At 44.9% G+C, this 23565-nt stretch overlaps 1 protein-coding gene across 1 annotated transcript in view; it reads right to left on the reverse strand.

Moving 5' to 3' along the window:
• SPAG1 (sperm associated antigen 1) overlaps positions 1–23565 on the reverse strand; it is a 906455-nt gene that overhangs the window by 841341 nt on the left and 41549 nt on the right. Inside the window, exon 3 of the mRNA XM_078686952.1 lies at positions 12796–12955. Within this exon, the coding sequence (XP_078543078.1) occupies positions 12796–12955 (160 nt within the window). The remainder of the gene's footprint in view (positions 1–12795; positions 12956–23565) is intronic.

Here is a 23565-nt window from a genome sequence, read left to right on the forward strand (position 1 = left end):
ACACCACCACATCACTCGGGGACACCACCACATCACTCGGGAACACCACCACATCACTCGGGAACACCACCACATCACTCGGGAACACCACCACATCACTCGGGAACACCACCACATCACTCGGGGACACCACCACATCACTCAGGGGCACCACCACATCACGCAGGGGCACTACTCAGGGGCACCACCACATCACTCAAGGACACCACCACATCACTAAGGGACACCACCACATCACTCAGGGACACCACCACATCACTCAGGGGCACCACCACATCACGCAGGGGCACTACTCAGGGGCACCACCACATCACTCAAGGACACCACCACATCACTAAGGGACACCACCACATCACTCAGGGACACTACCACATCACTCAGGGACACTACCATATCACTCAGGGACACCACCACATCACTCAGGGACACCACCACATCACTCAGGGACACCACCACATCACTCAGGGACACCACCACATCACTCAGGGACACCACCACATCACTCAGGGACACCACCACATCACTCAGGGACACCACCACATCACTCGGGGACAGCACCGCATCACTCGGGGACAGCACTACATCACTCGGGGACACCACCACATCACTCTGGGACACCACCGCATCACTCAGGGGCACCACCACATCACTCAGGGACACCACCACATCACTCAGGGACACCACCACATCACTCAGGGACACCACCACATCACTCAGGGACACCACCACATCACTCGAGGACACCACCACATCACTCGGGGATACCACCACATCACTCGGGGATACCACCACATCACTCGGGGACACCACCACATCACTCGGGAACACCATCACATCACTCGGGGACACCACCACATCACTCAGGGACACCACCACATCACTCAGGGACAGCACTACATCACTCGGGGACAGCACCGCATCACTCGGGGACAGCACCGCATCACTCGGGGACAGCACCGCATCACTCGGGGACAGCACCGCATCACTCGGGGACAGCACCGCATCACTCGGGGACACCACCACATAACCCAGGGACACCACCACATCACCCAGGGACACCACCGCATCACTCGGGGACACCACCGCATCACTCGGGGACAGCACTACATCACTCGGGGACAGCACTACATCACTCGGGGACACCACCACATCACTCGGGGACACCACCACATCACTCGGGGACACCACCACATCACTCGGGGACACCACCACATCACTCGGGGACACCACCACATCACTCGGGGACACCACCACATCACTCGGGGACACCACCACTTCACTTGGGAACACCACCACATCACTCGGGAACACCACCACATCACTCGGGAACACCACCACATCACTCGGGGACACCACCACATCACTCAGGGGCACCACCACATCACGCAGGGGCACTACTCAGGGGCACCACCACATCACTCAAGGACACCACCACATCACTAAGGGACACCACCACATCACTCAGGGACACTACCACATCACTCGGGAACAGCACCGCATCACTCGGGGACAGCACCGCATCACTCGGGGACAGCACCGCATCACTCGGGGACAGCACCGCATCACTCGGGGACAGCACTACATCACTCGGGAACAGCACCGCATCACTCGGGGACAGCACCGCATCACTCGGGGACAGCACTACATCACTCGAGGACACCACCACATCACTCTGGGACACCACCGCATCACTCAGGGACACCACTGCATCACTCGGGGACAGCACTGCATCACTCGGGGACAGCACTACATCACTCGGGGACAGCACTACATCACTCGGAGACACCACCACATCACTCGGGGACACTACCATATCACTCAGGGACACCACCGCATCACTCAGGGACACCACTGCATCACTCGGGGACAGCACTGCATCACTCGGGGACAGCACTACATCACTCGGGGACAGCACTACATCACTCGGGGACACCACCACATCACTCGGGGACACTACCATATCACTCAGGGACACCACCACATCACTCAAGGACACCACCACATCACTAAGGGACACCACCACATCACTCAGGGACACTACCACATCACTCGGGAACAGCACCGCATCACTCGGGGACAGCACCGCATCACTCGGGGACAGCACTACATCACTCGGGGACAGCACCGCATCACTCGGGGACAGCACCGCATCACTCGGGGACAGCACTACATCACTCGAGGACACCACCACATCACTCTGGGACACCACCGCATCACTCAGGGACACCACTGCATCACTCGGGGACAGCACTGCATCACTCGGGGACAGCACTACATCACTCGGGGACAGCACTACATCACTCGGGGACACCACCACATCACTCAGGGGCACCACCACATCACTCAGGGGCACCACCACATCACTCAGGGGCACCACCACATCACTCAGGGACACCACCACATCACTCAGGAACACCTACACATCACTCGGGGACACCCCCACATCACTCGAGGACACCACCACATCACTCGGGGGACACCACCACATCACTCGGGGACACCACCACATCACTCGGGGACACCACCACATCACTCGGGGACACCACCACATCACTCGGGAACACCATCACATCACTCGGGGACACCACCACATCACTCAAGGACACAACCACATCACTCAAGGACACCACCACATCACTCAGGGACACCACCACATCACTCAGGGACACCACCACATCACTCAGGGACACCACCACATCACTCTAATACACCACCACATCACTCTAATACACCACCACTTCACTCTAATACACCACCACTTCACTCTAATACACCACCACTTCACTCATCTCAACTACATCATCACTCAGCACCACAACAGCACTGTCCTTGCTTGCTACCAACAAGCATTGCCATAGCCAATAGGACTCGCATTAGGAAAGTGTAAGCTATTGGCTTTGTGAATAACAATGCTATTAATTTATATATTTTCAAAGCCAACACATATTTAAAAAAATTGTCATTTACAATACCAATAGCTCACACTTTCCTAATACGGGACCTATTGCATTGCAAATGCTTGTTAGCAAGTGAGGAGGAGCCAGACAGAGATAAAGAGGGAATAAGAGAGAGGGGGGAGGGGCAGCAGCAGAGCGGGAGAAGTGAACTCTTTTGTTTAAAGAAAGGTGATAAAACGAAAGTAGCACTTAACTGGCAAACTCTGTAAAGTGGCGCTAAAAATGTGTTTCGTTGTGAATAAAACAAAACTGGCCACTTTTCATAAGTTTAACCTTTTCTTTTTTGTCTCCCTTCCGAGGCTGCACTTTGGCAATGTCTTCTTCTGACATTTTTCTATTCCAAAGTGTTACTTTTTTTTGGGGATCCATTTCACAGAGGAACAAATCGAGGAAAGAGAGAGTAAGAGCCGTTTGTTGAAGTCATGGTTTTTAGCAAGCGAGCGGAGGAGCAAACCTAATGCCGTCCGATATCCTCGCTGGAAAATGTTATCGCGACAAGCTGCTACTTTGGAACTGGAGAACTGGTGCTCAAGTAAAGCACTTGAATACCTTCCGCACGGGTTCGCGGTACAACTGAAAAAGAAGCAGTTGCGGAGAGCGTGCCCTGCCTACAACAGCAGGTAGGTGAAAGTCCTTTAAGAAAATAGTGCTTACAGACTCCAAATAAAACAGAGTAATAACACGTGTAGCAGTGGGCAGTCCTCATGGGAGGTTACAACACGAGAAAAGGATGTACTAAGAAGGGAATACAAAGCCTATTCATGAATCAAAAGCCACCATTTACAAAGGACAGTAACAGGAGCCAATTGAAATGATGGGCGGAGCTTAAAGTCCATACCTGAATTCAGCATGCCTCGATGAGATAGTGCAAGCACTACCTAAGCGAGACCTAAAAAGGAGGAAGGGACATTTGTAAAAATTCACTCGCTAACCATACAAGGCCATTGATTATTCAGTTATTAATGCATTTTGATCTAAAGACTACATGCATTTGTATGCTAGATCCTTTTTTACGTGAAAATGAACATATATGTGGGACATCTGACAACTGTTTTTGATTATATATATATATAATTTTTTTTACGAAGTTTTATGTAGCGCAAACTTGACCCGGTATCGGGTATCAGAGCGCTTTACATAGCACCAGTAGCGTTACATAACGACACATTCCTTTTTGTTAAGCAAGGGGAGATTAAGTGATTTGCCCAAAATCGCAGGATCTTCTGCGTCATTGCCGAGACTCGAACCCAGTTCACCCGAATCAAGGTCGACCGCCCTAGCCATTAGGCCAACTCCTCTCCCCAATGTGGTTTTATACTATCTTTTGTTCTACATCCTGTGTCAGCAATGTCTTTATATACTTCTTCAAACAAATCTAGTGCATTTACTTGAATTTAAAGTCCACAAAAACTTCAATTATTAGGGTACCTTTCTAATTTGAATGCCTAATCAGGAAAAGGTGAACTAGTTGTGGTAATGAGACAATTAACCCCTTGCGTGCTGCCGTCGGCCGTTGGCCGACGGAAGCTCTACCTCGCTAGTGCTGCCGTCGGCCAACGGCCGACGCGGCCACGCCTATTTTGCAGAAGTGCCGCAATGCCGCAAAATCGCGGCCAAGGGGTTAACATTATTTGATTTTTAGGTAAATGATTTCTACATAGTACACACTGACTGAATCATTTGTGCACTCTAAATAGGAAATTGTTATGATCTACTTGGGTCTTTACTGTATTTGATTTAATTAATCCCTCCATGGATGTCCTCAACTGGATCGAATCCCGTCTTGTAATATACATGTTGTGGCCAGAACTAGGAATAGTTATCAAAGTAGTGAGTTGAGCAAGTTTACCTTCCATTGTCCAAAGATTTAGACTGAGCAGACTGAAAGAGAAGGGCTTATCTTTGGCTTGTCCTGTGCATTTCTGCATGTTTCTTCTTGGTAGCAAAACAGCTAGGATTAAATAACCCAATAGGCCAACAGGACAGATGATCAGAAACTGGTGCCTAGCAACCAGCAGTAACCAATATACGAAACAGACTAGAGAAATCAAATTGAACTGGCGCACAGGTGATCTCCTTGCGCACTGAAAAGCTACTCTGCAGAGTTGAGGGCTAGGAAAAGAAAACAATCTAACAAAATCATGTCTAGCATAAAGGAAAGTAATTAAAGTAAGTTACCCCAGAATTCCACAGTCCCCAGAGAAGTGACCCAAAAAACTCCTAGACAAGAAATCAAAGTTGCATAATTAATTTTGTTAAAAGCTATTGATAAATCTAATGTGAACGGCCTCAGAGAATGAGACCATGTCACATTGTCCCACCAGGAAAACATACACTACATCAGTCAAGAAAAAAATGTAAATTTACATTATAAATTTGTGGTATCAAAGTGCATGGAACAGAAACTGCAACATAATTTGCACTGCTCTCAAAATTGACCCTGCGGAGGATGAAGCCCTTGGTAGGGACATCGAGGCGGGTGAAGTGCGCAGCGGTATAAAGCACATGGCCAGGAACAAAACGCCGGGAACAGTGGAATTTTATCCGGCCTATGCTGATGTGCTGGTTCCCAGCCTGGTGGCACTACATAATAGAACTTGTCATGAGAGCGTCCTCCCTGCCTCAACGCGTGAAGCTATCATAGTCCCCCTTCTCAAGCCGGGTAAACCCGCCTGGGATCGCTCCTCATACAGACCCCTTACGATGCTTAACCTGGACTATAAAATCTTAAGTCGAATATTGACCAGTCGGTTGCGGCCCCATATGTCGACCCTGGATCACAGGGATCAGGCCGGATTCATAGCATCTCGGAATACCGCAATGAATGTTCGTAGACTCATGCGCATCCTGGGGTCCGACACGTATGATAAAGAGGAGGCCTGCATTTTTATGGTCGATATCGAAAAGGCCTTTGATAGCTTAGAGTGGCCCTACCTTTTTTAAGTTTTGCGGGAATTTGGTCTGGGAGAGATGTTCGTGCGGTGGACAAAAAAGTCCCCAATGCATTTCGAGACGCAGCTCTTCGTCAGGGGGGAATATTTCTACAAAGAAAACAGAATGCAAATATATATGTAACAAAAGCCCTGGGAGGAAAGCATCTGGTTATGTGGGAGAAGAAATTAATGCCTTAGAACATGCAGGTTAGTCTTTATTAACCAAGTACACTCTCCTTTGCACCTTCTTTTCACCCCGTTCTATATTGACCAAGGCTTAGCCAGTAGGCAGGCACCTTGTTCACCTGCATGTTCTAAGGCATGAATTTATTCAGCTGCGGCTCGAAATGCATTGGGGACTTTTTGAATGCTTTGAAGTTTTAATGAAGGACAATACAATACTATTATCAACATTGTTCTTACATGATCAATATATAAAAAGGGATATCGCATCATATGACGTAATATGATTTATACCACCGGTTGAATTAAACCGCATAACAATTGGATTACTATGGTTGTTTCTTTCATTTCATTGGCATACAGCAATTGATTTTGCTTCAAGGAGTGCTCGAGTTACTAGCCTTACATGTCGTAAGGTCCCTTGGGAAGTCTAGAGCTAGACAGACGGGAGTGATGGCGGGGGACATTGGAGCCTGATCCGACCTCATTGGGAGACACAGAGGATTCTGAGAGTGTGGCTCCTCCTCTTCAACTGTAATTTGATAGGATACTGACCGCCATAAACGACACAAAGGCCACACTCCAGCAGGACATTGGTGCTTCTGTAGGGCTGGGCCTCCTGAGAGCAGAACGCCACAAACTTGCCAACAGATTGAAGGAGGTAGAGGTGGGGCTTGAGGAGTTGCAGCCAGCGCACTTTGACCTAACACAGCAGATGGCAGCGCTGACAGACAGAGTACAGACTTTGGAATTTTGGGCTGAAAGAAATAATGTCTGCAGCATTGTTGGCCTCCCCGAGAGCACTAATGGCAAAGACATGGTGGCCTATCTTGAACGCTGGCTTCAAACAGAGGTTGCCCCAAATCGTCTGACGCAGTTCTTTGCCCTTGAATGGGCGAAGAGTGCCCACTCGACCGCCAGCCCCTGGTCGACCACCCCATCCAGTGGTGGCGAAACTCCTCCACTACATAGAGATGTCCTTTTGCAGAGGACACAAGAGGAATGCCCCCATACAATCGAGGGTAGCAAAGTATCATTAGCCCTGGACTACACTGGAGCTGTTCAAGCCAAAATGGCCTCTTAAATAGAAGTGAAAAAGGTGCTTAGAGAGGAAGGGATCCAATACTCTCTGATGTTCCCGGGTAAATTGAAGGTTATGCTTGATGGTAAGACCTACTTATATGAGGACCTTAGAGCAGCCTGGGACTGGTTGGACACTTATAAAACAGAGTTGGCTCAGGCGGATTCCCATAGTGTACCGCGGCAAAACATGCGAAGACCCAGGAAGAGATTTCAGGAGTAGCAGAGCCACTAAGAAACCGACCAGGCTGGAAGCGTAGAGGTTGCAGGTGGCTGTCCTGCAAGCCGCAGGTGAATTTATGGCTCGGACTCTAGTGGACCCGACATGTTCTGGCTGGAGCGGATCAGGGACCTTTGGCTCACCCTCCCCTGCACCCCACCACTTAACCCCTTATAGGAGTTCTGTGGAGTCCAGCTTACGACTCTGATCGATGGTTACTGTAAGTTTGGGCGGCCAGACATCGCTGTATGGCCCAGGGAATGTGAGTTTGTTGTTGGGACTTTTATTGTGTTTTTTATCTCTGGTGAGCTGTCATGGAGGGGAGATGCGAGGGACCCGGTTGGAGAGTAAGTGGGGGCTATGGATGATGCATATACTCACATGGCCAACAACAGGGAGCTAGTGTGTACGTCCTGGAACCTGAGGGGAATGGGGGTCTCCCATCAACCAACACCACATTAATAGATATTTAAGACGTTGGGGTTCCATATCGTTATCCTTCAGGAGACTCACATTACGCAGATTGAAGTATTGCGACTGCACCATAGATGGCGTGGACAACTATATGATACCTCTTATTCTGTATACACCAGGGGAGTATTGATATGGGTGAGAGCTGGGACCCTCTTCGAGCCCCTACATACATTAGTGGACGGAGTGGGACGATATGTATTAGTGAAGGAAAGGCTGCTGGGGAAGGAAGTAACACTGGGAAGCGTGTATGGGCCTAACCATGACCCACTGTCGTTCATTCATACACTGTCGGCCTCACTGGGTCAATTGGTGAACGATAATTTGCTATCTGAGGGGCCATAACTGTATGGCTGATGTCCTGCTGGACCCATCTACTCCACCACTACATTGGGAGGTAACAAGACATCTGGCGATCACAACATGGAAGAGAGCGGGATTAAGTCTTCTATTCTCCCATTTATGCACTAACAACTCAGTTAGACCGGTTCCTCTGCTCGAAGGGATTAAGCCACTATGCCACTTTCATGACAACCTGGGACACACTCTTTCAGATCATAGCCCCTTATTCCTGGGGTTAGACTGTCCAATGAAAGACCGGTAGTCCTGACATTGCGCCTACAACCGGTGGAACTAGAAGACCTTGGCTATAGAGAAATGGAACAAACAGCTATAATAGAATATTTCGACAAAAACCAGGGTACAGCGTCATCTACTCTCTTGGAGTGGGAGGCTTATAGTGTAGTTATCCGAGGTCACTGTATGGGGCAATCAGTGGGAGTTAGCATGGAACTTAATGCGGAATTGAGCACACTGGACGTCACACTTCACATGATTGAAAACACCTTGGGGCTAGAAACAGCCAACCACCAGCTCTTACTTGTCTGAACTACAAGCCTTATGTTGCAAAAATGCAAAATGAGGTAGGTACATCAGGGGAGCTCCTAGCGTGGCTGATACACCCGGAATTGTAAGGTGTACGCATCAGTCACCTGTCATCGGCCATAGGGACACCTGTTTATTCCCCTCAGGGCATAAATAGGAGTTTAAACAATACTACGAGACCCTGTATGGCAGCCCAGCAGCCCTCTCAGACAATTCACTAGCGGTGGTCTAAGACCAATTATCGCTCCCTACATTGATACGCGAGGTGCGGGAAAGCATAGGAGGCCCAGTGGCCACCCAGGAGATTAAACTGGCTATTAAAGAAACACCCAGTGGTAATACCCCGGGTCTTGATGGATTACCAGTGGAATTCTACGTGACATACGCGAGCATAGTGGCCCCTAAATAGAAGTGGCTGTATACGGTTTCCAGGAGGGAGGGCTGCCTACCTGAAACCACATGAAGCGTGACAGTCATCCCTTACCTTGAAACAAAAATTCCTGGGGCGTCAGTTATCGCTTTCCGCCCATTGTTCATGCTTAGTATGGATTTCAAAATCCTGAGTAAGGTCCTGGCTATCAGACTGCTCCCCCGTATGCGGGGTTTGGTGCATGAAGACCAGAATGGCTTCATCCCGCTCCGTAATACATCCCTAAATCTTAGAAGGCCCTACCATCACCTCTATCACACTGAGGTCCAGGCCCTACCAGAGGCGCTGCTTATGTCAGTGGATCTCGAGAAGGCCTTTGATTTGATGAGGTGGGATTATTTAGAGGAGGTTATGCGTAGGCTGGGTGTGGGTGAAGCCAATATTAGATGGGTATCCCTACTATATAAGAGATTGACCGTGCGTGTTAATACGTGCGCTACCATCTCTTCCTCCTATGACATCTCCCAGGGCACCAGACAGGGTTGTCCTCTGTCACCAAAGCTTTTCGCACTAGCTATTGAACTACTGGCGGAATTATTTCAGAAAGAGGAGAGGGGTAGTGGACTCTCAGCAGATGGCCATGAACACATTATCTCTCTTTATGGAGATGACCTACTTCATATCTGTCTGGAGACTCTGCTGGGGCCAGGAAAGTGATAAGGCACCTAGACGATTTTGGGGTAATAGCAGGGCTGAAAGTGAACAGATCCAAAACATATTTTCTCCCTTGTAATCAAGATACTCCTGTTCCAATAGATCTTCGAGCAGGGCTTACTTGGTCTCCTGTGACTTTCAAATATCTGGGTATCCAGGTGTATCATCAGCTGGATGATAGGAGTGAAGGGATTCTATGCAGAGTGGTGCAATCCCTGGGGTTCTGCATCACTTTATGGGGAGATCACTGCATTGATCGCTTATGACCCGGTTGTCAATTTCCAAGATGGTGATGCTCCCGTGGTTGTTATACTTTTTCGCAAACCTCCTAGTTAAGATCTCTGGGGCGTGGTGCAGACAGCTGGACGTCCTGCTCTGGGAGCTGGTATGGGATTGAGGCTGTCACAGGGTGTCACTTGCAGTACTGAAGCGCCCACCGTAGCGGGATGGCCTTGGGGTCCCAAACTTCAAATTGTATTATATAGCAGTGCAGCTGCAGTGCGTTACTAGATGGATGGATAGTACACGCCAGGGCGCCCTAGAAATTCAGGGACTGGCACCTCATCAAGGCCTTTTACTTGCTAAATTATTATTTATTATGCCCTGTTGTCCAATACCTTGGCCGAGTGTCTTGTTACAGGTCACCCTGCATAGCTGGCATCGTGGCGTGGTGCGGACTGGCAGGGCGCCGTTGTATGCGCCGGCTATCCCATTGGTGGTGTTGCCCCATGGGACCCCGGTCCGATGCTTTACAGCAACCCAGCTTCGGTCCTGGATGACGGCCGGAGTCACAACGGTGGGGGATTGCTTTGAAATGGTTGCCCTTATCCTGATGGAGGAAATATGTGTACACAGTGCCCTGCCCAGAGGCCAATTCCTCATTGATGAGGCATAGGTGCACTCGTATACAGACTTATGGAACCTGAGAAGGGAGGAACCCCCACAGCACGTGGTGCTGCAACCGCTTCTCTCCCGTGGCTCGGCGCAACAGCAGGTGACGTGGTTGTACAGAGCACTCAATGATATGGGACAGAAACCACGGGTGACCCTCAGGAACGGATGGGGAGACATCCTAGGTCATGAGATCCCAGACCAAGACTGGGACAAAATGTTAGCATACGCAAACACATTTGTCACAACACAAGACCAAAATATAAACAATTCAACCTCCTACACATGACTTACCTAACCCCACACATGCCATGGGTCATCTATGGCGAGAATGCCCAGGAGTGCCCACAGAGTCACTTCCCTGATGCAGATTTTAGACACACACCATTCTCGGTCCCACAACATACTTAAAAAATATAGAGGGTGAGGTCCGTATCCTACTATGGGACGGGAAGGCCACTCGTATCGCTATGGCAAAATTGACTAGGGGGTGGTACGCTGATGGAACCGCCTTGCCCGACATACAAAAATATTTTGGGGCAAGAGGGACCTTATTGGTATCTCATGGGTGGGAGACCTTTGGTCCACGGGCAAAATAATGTAATTTAGGGATTCCCACAGAGACCTTCTGCTATTTGCAGGTGCGCCACACCTTGATGGTGGCTATCCCCCAAGACAAGGTCCAGCAAGAGGCATCACCACTGGAAGAGAGACTATTGGACGACTATATGAGTCGGGGGCGATTTCCCTCGCCTATAAAAAGATGATTAATACTCTCCAGACATGCTTCCTCCCCTATGCAGCAGTTGGGAGACAGACTTAGATGATCTTGCGGAAGAAGAAAGGCCACGGCCCCTCCCACGGAGGTGGTGATCAGAACATAATTCAGGCTGGTGCAGTTGAAAATATTACATAGGTCTCATATGTCCTGTAATATCCTAGTAAAAACGGGCAGTGTCCGATTCTACTTGTCAGAGGGAATGTGGAGGGGAGTGATCCTTCTTCCATATCATTTGGGATTGTCCAGTGGCCCAGGTTTTCTGGGGCAAGGTTATAAACTATATACATTCTGCGTGTGGAACGGTTTTTATGTCTTCAGTCAAATGGTGTCTGTTAAATGTTTGGGAAGCTACAGATTTAAATAGCATCGGAATATATGTGGGTGATAATGGGAATCTTGATTTGGACTGGTGCATGGTGGAGTAAACCGTAACATATATGAGAAGGGGCTGCCCTAAAAAATGGGAGAGCATATGGGGGAAATGGAAAACCTATAGAGGGAATCCATTTGCCGGTCCTGTAGTGCTAGTTCCCAACATTGCCGACGGGGAACATATCACCACGGAATAACATTGTTCACATTGGAATAATTGACGATATGGATCTTGAGGATGTGCAAATTTGTGGAACTATAATTATTACTGTATATAGTTATGATGGTGTCAATGCTATATATCATTATGTTAAAGTGCCAAATAAAAATATGTCACAAAAAAAATCTTTAACTATAAGGCTAACAAATAAATGTATCCAGGAACTATGTAGATATTTTTACTTTCAAAAAAGTACTTGTGCAGCTTTGCATACTACTGTGCTAACACTAACATTAAAGCCTTTGGGGGAAATCCTCTTCTCAGATGGCAGATAAATCATCAAAAGATTAAGAACTGATGAAAGGAATTGAGGGGAGCACAGAGACCGAAAAATATAGCCGATGATACACCTTGAAGTAAGAAACTACAGCAAATAGAAAAATGCACTTTATCAACTTTTCAATTAATTGTGGAAAGCATGCAACTTTTAACACTGTAATCCAAAATCAGATGTCAGCATATTTACCTTAAAGCACTGAAATGGAGAAGTGCTTTGTAAAAGTTAATTTGACTAAATAGGCATAAAATTAGAAGACGAGTAAAAAACAATAACTGATGGTAAGGTTTGTACATGAATACAAACTAAGACCCTCTTCTACAAAAGCACATTTTATACAACTTAGGAACAAATGATAAACCAATTATGAAAGAAAGGGGTTTTCGAGTATTCTGATCTTCTGTAAATATATTAACTTGAATTATTGCATGGACACTGTACCTCAACATCCTCTTCAATATTTTGCCATTCCTTGAAAGTAAAACTGGCAGGGGTGGCAGCAGGTGTGTCTTTTCGTAAGGCTCTGCTTTTTGGATTCAAGCTTTCAAGTCTCTTTTCACAAAACTCCGTAAGATCTGGGTAGCACCCTTCTTCACCCGACCTTAAATAAAATGCACAGTTTTATGGTAAATATATTCATAATTAAAAAAAAAAAACACAAGACAAACGTAATGCTCTTGTTTCTACTATACCACTAAGAAAGGGGGAGCCCTGGAAACTGAAATACTAATACACTTTATTTTGTTTGTCATGATCAAGTAAGCAAAGGAGGTGGTTACAAAAATATATCCAGATTATGTTACGGAAGGAGCAAACCAAAAGAGAAGCCAAAATAACACTGTATATAACTAAGAGTATATGGAACACTTGATTGGTTACACTATCGACTTTTCTATTTGCTGTATAGCAGGTCTAGATTCATGTCTAATGAAAATTTAGAAATAAAAATGTAATTATGTAATTGGTAGGCTGAAAGGTATTTTTTAATTTTATTAAATAGAAAAAGATGCCGAAAAATGAATGTAGTTTAATCCGTGGCATCACTGTTCTAGATCTATCCTATTAACAAATGACAGCAACAATCTACTAGCCCATGATTAACATATTCCATGCATCGGTAACGCATCCAGTCTAGGACAGCATCCTGTGCAGCAGCAAGATGGCTGCATGCTCCCTTCAGATTTCTCAGACTATTCTTGGTTATCCTAAATTGTACCATGCTCTCTTTTACAGGGCCCAAAAAGCACACTTTGGGGTACTGAGCATCACTGTACTACAACATTTCCCAAAAAATCACTACATTTTTTATGTATGGTGGATGTCAGCAAAGGCGATAGAGACTGCAGTGTTGGGGGTTCCCTGGGATTTGTATTAATCAGATGTCTGGATGCTACTCTAAGCATATAATACAGAAACTGACTATAATAGGAGGAGCTTTCTAATCTGTGTATAATAAGGAAGGATCCCTCCTGTAATAAAGACCCAAAGGTATTCAACCACAGCCTTTATCATCACTGTAGTGACTTCTTTTCTCCCGTAGGAGTTATTGTGGGGTGGTGTAACAGTGGTAGTTCCAGCAAGTACAGAACAGTAAGATGCGCCCTTTCATTTTATGGCATGCATGTCAATCTCTAGTCCCCTTCGGGCATCAACGGATGTATCTTGGTCATTACTGCACCGTTGATGCTCTGTGTTCTTACACTGCTAGGTGAAGTAAGAATGGGGTCGGGTGGTACAAGTGTTTCGCATACTGTGCTTGCGCACGTAAATAATATAGTTCCATATCAGGTTCTTCAAAACCACCCTGTTCATAGAGTAGGTTGAGTATTTCCCAACACTGACTAGTCTGGTTAATTGACCATACCGGTCTAACCGGAAGGGACAAAAACATTTGAAAAACTGTTGATTTAGTATCAGAGGAATGTTAAACATTTATAGGATGATCATTTCATTATTCCTAATCTACCGGCTAGGGATAACGGCAAGACAACCCTACCTTCTGATTGGGTGTCTAACGTGGCTATCATGTTCCCATAGTTTTTTTCTAATAACCACGTCTAGGCAAAACCCTAAATATTTCACAGATTCCACTGTTCATTCTAGTGGTTACTCAATATCACATCTTTTTTTTTTTTTTTTTTTTTTTTTATCCTCATTTGCCTGGCCACCTCTTATTTAGCCTCCAACTGCCAGCCACTCTATCCAGGTGCTGAGTTTCCTCTGCATCCTATGCTCTATTAGGTGGAATTCGGCAAGAAGATGGCTCGAAGAGTATCGTGGGGAAAAACTCCGAACTTGAATTTTTATTCAGTTGAACTAGCCATTCTGAGCCGTCTGGGGGGGAGGCCTAGTTCTTGGAGTTTCAAGGCATAATCATAGGACCGGGGGAAAAAAAAAAAAAAAAAAAAAAAAACCCGGTCATTGTCTCCAGTGAACCAGAACGTCCCAAAAGAAGCGGCTACGCTCGCCGCCTGTTCTCCTCAAATCAGTTTTAGAGGTTGCATAGAGAGACGACAGCCAGTTAGCGTGAGATGGTGCTGAGTTTTCAATCCAAACTTTGCATATCTCTCTTCTTGCAAGCAGTATGGCAAAAAACAAAAATGTCCTAGCGTGGCCCTTTATGTTGTTATCCCATCCAAATATGATCAAGGAGAGTGTGATGGAGATCGAAGTATTAAGGATGGAGTCCAGAGTTGCTTTAACTTCATTCCAGAATTGTAATATATTGGGGCATTCTTTGAACATGTGGACATCTGAGGCTGCAATGTGGCCACATTTATTGCATTTCTTCCCTGGGATGAATTTGGAAAGTTTTAGCGGTGTAAAATATGCACGGTGAATTGTAAAAAAATGATTGCGTCTGAGCCATGCGGGTTTGACACATTTATATAATAGGGTACAGGAGTTCTGCCAGATTTCGATGCTCTGGTCCCCCAGATCTGAGCCCCATAGTTGTTCCGGGAGGGTGAAATCTCCGTCTATCTCTTCTAGCAGGCACCAGTACCATTTTGAGACCTCTTTACCCCCTGCAGGTTGCGCTACCAATTTCTCCTCGGTGATGCTATACTTCCCTAATGATGCCCCAGACCTATTTGTTGCCTTAGCCCAGCTATCTAATTGTAGGTATTTAAACCTCGAAAGCTCTATCCCCCACTGCTCTCGCAAATCCTCCCAGGGCCTCAGAGAGTTACCTGTCAACATATCTCCCCATGTTAGTATCCCTCCTGATCTCAACGGGATAGTAAGCCTATCATCCCAGCAGGAAGGGAGCCCTGGTGATTCCCAGATGTGTGCAAGGTTGGAGTAGTATGACAAACCCAGGTTCCTCCTTATCTGTGCCCATAGTTTCGCTTGGGACATAAGAATTTTTAATTTAACTTTCTTGAAGTATTTCTGTTCTCCAAACTTAAACATGTAGCCATTAGTTGGTAGGCCAGCACCGATCAGCATTGCCATGAACATGAGGCCTATTGAAGTATTGGATGGTACTTTTAAGAGCATTCTTGAATGGGATAGTTGGAATGCCCACGCATAGTATTGTAAGTCAGGAAGGGATAGGCCCCCCTTTTCCCTCCTCCTCCTCAGCTTCTTCCAGGATATCCTTGCTGACTTGTATCCCCAGACGAAGGAGTTAATCTCTCTCTGGCATTTCTCTAACGCTGTTTTATCAAATGCGAGGGGGATCGTATTAAATAAGAAGGTAAACTTGGGAAGAATTGACATCTTTAGCAGGCTTACTCTGCCTAGGATAGTTAGTGGGAGATTAGACCAAGAATTCAAAGATTTTTTAATTTCCTTAAGGATTCTCTCAAGATTGACTTGGGCGATTTGTGCGATATCTTGCACTATCTGAATTCCCAAATATCTCATAGCATTTGATGTATTTGAGCGTAGGTCGGGTATGTTCCATGCCATAATATCTGTTTTAGAGGCGTTTATCTCATAGCCCGAGATACGTCCAAAATCTGCGGCTCTATCGATGACTACTGGTAGAGCAATCTCCGGGTCTGAAGTAAAGACCAAGATGTCATCTGCGTACAAGGCTACCCGCTTTTCCCACTCCCCAAACCTAAAAGATGGAATAGAGTCTTCTCGTCTGAGAACTTCCGCAAACGGTTCTATGTAAAGGTTAAAGAGGAGGGGGGAAAGCGGGCAGCCCTGTCTTGTGCCTCTAGAGATCTTAAACAATTCAGACAGCTTACCATTTATTAGAAGCCGTGCTGTTGGTGATTTATATATAAGTTTTATTGTTCGACAGAGTTTCTCCCCTAAATTGAACTTTTTTAAGACATCGTTTAAATAGGGCCAATTTACCCTATCAAAAGCTTTAGCTGCGTCTAGGGTGAGGGTTGCCAGTGGGATAGAAAAAGCTGAGGCGATGTCAATTGCCCCCACTAGATCATATGTTAGGTCAGAAAGCTGACGCCCTTTAATGAATCCCTTTTGGTCTTGATGAATTATTTTCCCCATTACTGCTCCCAATCTAGCTGCTAAAATAGAGGCATATATTTTGTAGTCATTATTTAATAATGATATTGGCCGGTAGGACCCACATAATGTTGGGTCTTTCCCAGGTTTTAAAATCAAGACTATAGTTGCCTCGCTCCATGATTGAGGTGGGTCATTACCGTCCTTCAGAATACCGTTGAAAAGGGCCGTCAGAGTAGGGACAATAATATCGGCCAAGGCTCTATACAGTTCTCCGGGGAGTCCGTCAGGACCTGTAGCCTTGCCATGTTTTAGTGCGGATAGAGTCTTTTTAACCTCTGTCTCTGAGATGTCCATTTCCAATGCCTCACTTTGTGCTTGCGATAAGTGTGGAAGAGGGATCTTATCCAGCCATGCCTTCCTCGCCTGTTGGTCCTCTTTGATATCATCCCTATATATTTCCGCAAAAAACTGCGTAAAGGCAGAACTAATTCCTACATCTGATGACCTAAGCTGATTTTCCCCCGCTACCATGATCCCTCTTATGTGGTTTTTTGCTTGGTCTGCTTTGACCCTCCAGGCTAAAATCTTCCCTGCGGTTTCTCCGAATTCAAAATTGGAGAGTTTACTCGCCTCCCATTTTTTTGAAACCCTTTCTTGTAGGATATCTTCTATCTGACTCTTGAGGCCTGACATATTTTTTGATCTTGTAATGAGCCAGTTGTGCCCCTAAGCCTTTGTTCAATTATCTCCAGCTCCTGTTCTAGGTTTTTGATTTTGGCTAGATAGTTTTTCCTCCTAAAGGAGGCTCTGTTGGTAATGCAACCTCTCAGGTAAGCCTTCAGAGTTTCCCATACTAAGGCAAGGGAGGTTGAGTGCAAATTGCTATCTAAAAACATCCTAGCTTCGAAGTTGAGATATGTTACTTCTTCCGGGACCAAAAGAATAGTTCGATCAAATGTCCAGGAGGGATGTTTTTTATAAGTTTGAAGTATTAAGGTGAAAGAGAGGGCTGAGTGGTCGGATAAGTGAGAGGGTATATACTTAATACTGGCTATAGAGTTTTGGAGACAGTAACTAAACAGGGCAAAATCTATTCGTGAAGTATGTTTATACTTTAAATTCCTATAAGATACCCCTGGTTTAGAGCCGGCTCTTTCTCTCCATAAATCTGCGAGACCCAAGTCCTCCATAATCCCTTTTATAGTCTGTCTAGATTTTGAGGGGGGTTGACCCCTATATCTGCTACTATTGGTGGTTTTATCAAGTTTGGGGTTCAAAATAACGTTAAAGTCCCCTGTCCAGATTATGGGATCAGAGGTGGTTATTAAATCGTTCCTTATTGTCTCCAAAAAAGATGGATCATCGGAGTTAGGACCATAATATCCGACTAAAGTGTATTTCTGCTCATGTATAGAGAGGTTGACTATGAGCCATCTTCCAGAATTGTCCTCTCTGAATTCAAGGATCCGCACGTTAGCTGGTTTTTTGCAGATTAAGAGAATTCCTCTTATATTTGCATTATGGTCAGTGCTTAAGAATACGTCAATCCATTTTTGCTTTTTTAAAATTGCATCTGCCTCGTTTTTTAAAAGATGCGATTCTTGAATGATGATGATCTGCGCCGGGGAGTCGCGCAAATATTGAAAGATGCGTTCTCTTCTCCCCTGCACGCGCAAACCATTCACGTTCCAAGATAAAAAGGATATCGATGTCATTTCTCCTTCCCTTTGCTCACTTCCATTCCACCTGATTTAGTGTTTATTACTTTATTTCTTTTAGTTATTGTATCTAAGGCGATTGGACTGTAAAAAAGAAAAATCTGTTTTAAAGGGCCAAGTTTCTGAGGATAATTTTGAATTTTTATGCTTTTGTGTCCCCCCCCCCCCCACCCCTCTGGAGAACCCCTCCATACTTATTCCGGCCAGTTGAAAGGCCGGTTTGCGCCGATCTGAGCTCTACTCTCGGCACGAGGTTGCACTCCTTAAAATTATCTGTGAAGAAACATTATACTATCGTGCCTGATCACCATCACCATCACCATCAGATTTATCCATTTGATCATTTATTTAGCTACAGAAAGGGGTTGTTTTGTGAAATAGTGCAATTTATTTATTTACTTTGTTTATTTGTTTATTTATTTATTTATTTATTTATTTATTTTTCCTCCATTAAAGTTCCTTTCCCTTTTCTTCCCCTTTTTTTTTTTTTTTCTTCTCCGTTCCTTCTTTTCCCCCTTACTTTCCTTTTCTTCTTTTTTTTTTTTTTTTCCCCTTTTCTTTCCCTTATATATATATATTTTTTTTTTTATATATATATATATATATATTTTTTTTTTTTTTTATCCTATTTCCTCCTCTTTTTTATTATTTTTTTTTATTTTATATGTATATTTTTCCCCCTCTGTTCCTCGTTCTTCCCCCCTTCCCCCCTCCCTCACCCCAAAAGCTCGTACAGCTCCTACTTAATTAGTTACATTGTTAATCCTGTTGAGTAAGAACAAGTACACTGAGGCGGGGGGGGGGCCTAGTCATTCAAAATTTACCCTGCGAGTGGTTCTGAATAGTCTCCAGGAGCTCATCTGCCTCAAGTGGTGTTCTAACATTGTACATCTTGTTATTATACATGATGCGTAAATAGGCCGGGAATCTCATCTGGACTGTTGCACCAGCTGTTCTAAAACTATCCATCTTCTGTCCCAACTCCCACTGCCTATCAAGTGTAGCCTTGGATAAATCAGAGCGGATATCAAAAGGGAATTCAGAGCATTTTGTAGTTTTAAGTTTTAGTGCAGTGTTGAGAATTTTCTCCTTTAAGGTATAAGTCAGGAAGTTGACAAGGATTTTTCGGGGTTTAGACCTGCCTGCGTTGAGACGGAATGGGTCACGATGGATCCGTTGGATGTCTTTCTCCAACACTTCTACTGTCTCCTCGAGATCCAAAGCTTCCTTCAAAAGTTTTGCAACGAAACTCTTAATGTCCCCGCCTTCTTTCCCCTCCGGTATTTTGAGAAGACGCAGGTTGTTTCTACGAGAGAAATTCTCTAATGTTTCCAATCTTTCTTTTACCACATTTCCCTCCTTGCGTAGGTTGTGAATTTTTGACTCAGCTGCTTCTAGATTGGCTTTTACCGCTCCAACTGTGCTCTCCAATGCCTCCGTTCTTTCACCCAAGCCATCTACTTTCCTTTCCAGAGCTTCACAAGATGAGCGAATGTCGTTTTGGTTAGCTTTGGAGACCAAAAAGTCACTACGAATTTCTTCTCTCATTGACGCGATTGAAGCTGCCAACGCTGCCAATGCCAACTCGGTCGTGGTATGAGTTATGATACCGACCTCCCCTTCCTCCTCTCTCCCCCCTGAAGCCTTTGCAGAGCCTGATGGTAAAGTGTTTAGGGCCTCTCCTTCAACATTGCATGGAGTATTAGCCTCCACTGACTGTCATCTTTCACTGGTCAGTGTCAAGGGAAATATCATGGATTTTTTTCCAATTTACTTACAAGCCTGGAAGGTATCCACATGTAATGTATGCCCTAATAACAGGGGATCGATTTTCCTTAAGTTTTCTGAAGTAAAGAAATATTTTTTTTAAACATTCTTATTATTAGATTTTAAAAACGAGACCGTATGATCATAAAGTTTGGTAACATTTAACTTTTTTTATATTGCACCTCAAACAGTGATGACCTTACAGTGACCCAAATGAAGCACGGACTACATCAAACCGCCAACTGCTTTTTCAGGCGTTTAACAGTATTCCGTTGTTCTTTTAAGATATGGAGAGACAGCAGCACTACAGATTATTTAGACAACAACATAGATTAGGCTACTGAAAAGTTGAAGTTATCAAACATTAGGTATTTCCATACTCCATGTGTAGAAAGATGAAAAGGAAAGAAAAGAAGGAAACATCACTGAGGTAATTGAGTGAAACAGAATTACATAGCATTTACAATGTCATTATTGAAGCTTTTTCAGTAAAATAGCATTCTGCCTAAATTAGATGCACACAGTGTGACAGGATTTTCTCTGTCAGGGATATGAATGGGTATTTACTGTCCTCCCCTGAATCACACAGCAACATCTAACGGTTGAGTGGTAGATAAATGCCAGTAATGTTCGATATGAGAAAACATATCTTTCCAATACTAATGTAGATATACACACAAACACCATAGAGAGAGAGCGAGACTGACTGATAGAGAGAGAAACTAACTGAGAGACTGACTGACAGAGAGAGACTGACTGACAGAGAGAGCAAGAGACTGACTGAGGGAAAGAGAAACTGACAGAGAGAGAGACTGACTGACTGAGAGAGAGGCTGACAGAGAGAGACTGACTGACTAAGAGAGAGACTGGCCGAGAGAGAATGATTGACAGAGAGACTGACAGAGAGAGAGAGAGAGAATGATTGACAAAGAGACTGACAGAGGGAGACTGGCCGAGAGAGACAGACTGACTGAGAGAGAGAGACTGACTGACTGGCACTGACAGAGAGAGTGACAGCGAGAGACTGACTGACAGAGAGAGAGACTGACAGAGAGAGACTGACTGACAGAGGGAGAGACTGACAGAGGGAGAGACTGACAGAGAGAGCGAGAGAGAGAGAGACTGACTGAGGGAAAGAGAAAATGACAGAGAGAGACTGACTGACTGAGAGAGAGGCTGACAGAGAGAGAGACTGACTGACTAAGAGAGAGACTGACCGAGAGAGAATGATTGACAGAGAGACTGAGCGAGAGAGAGAGAATGATTGACAAAGAGACTGACAGAGGGAGACTGACCGAGAGAGACAGACTGACTGAGAGAGAGAGACAGGCTGACTGACACTGACAGAGAGAGTGACTGAGAGAGAGACTGACAGACAGAGAGAGACTGACTGACAGAGAGAGACTGACTGACAGAGAGAGAGACTGACTGAGAGAGAGAGAGACTGACTGAGAGAGAGACTGACTGACTGAGAGGGAGAGACTGATTTACAGAGAGAGACTGACTAACTGACTGAGAGAGAGAGAGAGAGACTGACAGAGAGACTGACTGACAGAGAGAGCGAGAGAGAGAGAGAGAATGAGAGAATGTGATGGAATTGGGGTCAAAGTGTGAATGAAGCTATGCAATGCCTCTTAAAATTACTATTGTCTGCTAATAAAAATGTATTATCAAAATGTGCTCTTTGTAGTTACATATGCTTTTGAAATACAGCATTGTCGCAATGTCTAATGTTTTGAAACAGGTTTGATTTTTTTTTTACTCTAGCCCTGCCCCCCCGACCATGCCCCCCCCACTGACCCCACCCTTATCAGTGTGGCCATCGGCCACAAACCACACTGTAATTTTGTCCCCCGATAAAGTTTGGGAGTACCCATGGATTAGACCATACATTTTCAGGAAATTCAGTGTTTAAGATGTAGATATGCTTTCTAGTGGGTTGTAAATTGCTCACCAAAATATAAAGGTTAGAGATATGTTTTCTTTGTCTGGCGTAGTAAGAAAGATTTCCGTTGGGGTCTTTTCTTCACCTCCATTTTTTTAAAACTTCTTTTGAATTCATCCAGTGTGGTAGGCGGTGGAGTCACAATTTATCAAGATTCATAATGCAAGATGTTAAACAAATTAATGTATGCATCTCTACTGAGCACTTCCCCATTTAGAAATAGTTCCCCAAACAAGAGAGGCTCAGGTGATCTCCATCCAATAAAACCAGGGTCTGTAACCGCAGGACGGAAATTGGGGTTAAAATAATTAGTGCCTGTGGGGATGGAAATGTTGTCATACCTCCTTCGCTAAATATAATTTTCCATTATTCTAGCAAAATGGCTATGCAGGGTATTGGTTTGTGATTTGGGGAGTCAAAAAAAAATCAAAAAAAGAGTATAGTTGAGTAATCCTCTTTCAAACTACCGAGGCTTTAATAGGGATGGTGATGCCAGTCAAACACAGGGCATAGTTAGGGTCAAATACATTGTTTTCTACACTGGAAAATCTCTAATCACCATCTATTAGACATTTATATAATGTGGTCCTATGTACTCTGGGGTCTTGCTAATCCAAATGAATGCAGTCAATTTACATTGCATGTGTATCAATATATCATTAGGAAACCTAAAAGGCAAAGTTTTTGCTACGTTGAGTAATCTTGGCAAGAAAGTAATTTTTATGCTTGCAATTTGTCCGAGTGGTGAGATTTCAAGCTTGCTTCATCTATAAAAATGTTTGTACAAAAAATTGAATAATGGAGGAAATTTGCATGTATATAAATATATGATTGTGTTGGGAAGATTAACTCCCAAATATTTAATGGGTCCTAAAGTCCAACTCAGACCATGATTGTACAGTCTAGCAGCAGTATAAGGGATCCAATAAACCCAATCCCAGTAATTTTGTGCAATTTATTTTAAAAACAGAGACCTTAGTAAATCTGCATGATTCTTCAAGAACTGCTGGTAGTGACCTCTTAGATTCGACTAGCTAACTAGCACGTAATCTGCAAACATGGAAAGCTTGTTCATCTTTGATGTACGCATTAATGGTTCCATTGTAAAAACGTATAAAATGAGACTATGGGCTCCCTTGTTGTGTGCCCCTAGATAAGAGAATGGGAGGTGGATATTCTCCATAAATTTTTATTTTAGCTGAGGATGATACAAAATTAGCCAATGTTTACATATTAGGGCTGAGACGTGTTTTTGTAAGAAAATTTGATATACACTGTCATATTATCGGTCAAATGTATTCTCCCTGGGGCGTGGCTTTAAACGCAACATGGTAGGTGAGTTTTGAGAGA

The sequence above is a fragment of the Lissotriton helveticus genome, chromosome 4_1 (assembly GCF_964261635.1).
Source record: "Lissotriton helveticus chromosome 4_1, aLisHel1.1, whole genome shotgun sequence".
NCBI classification, from domain to species: domain Eukaryota; kingdom Metazoa; phylum Chordata; class Amphibia; order Caudata; family Salamandridae; genus Lissotriton; species Lissotriton helveticus.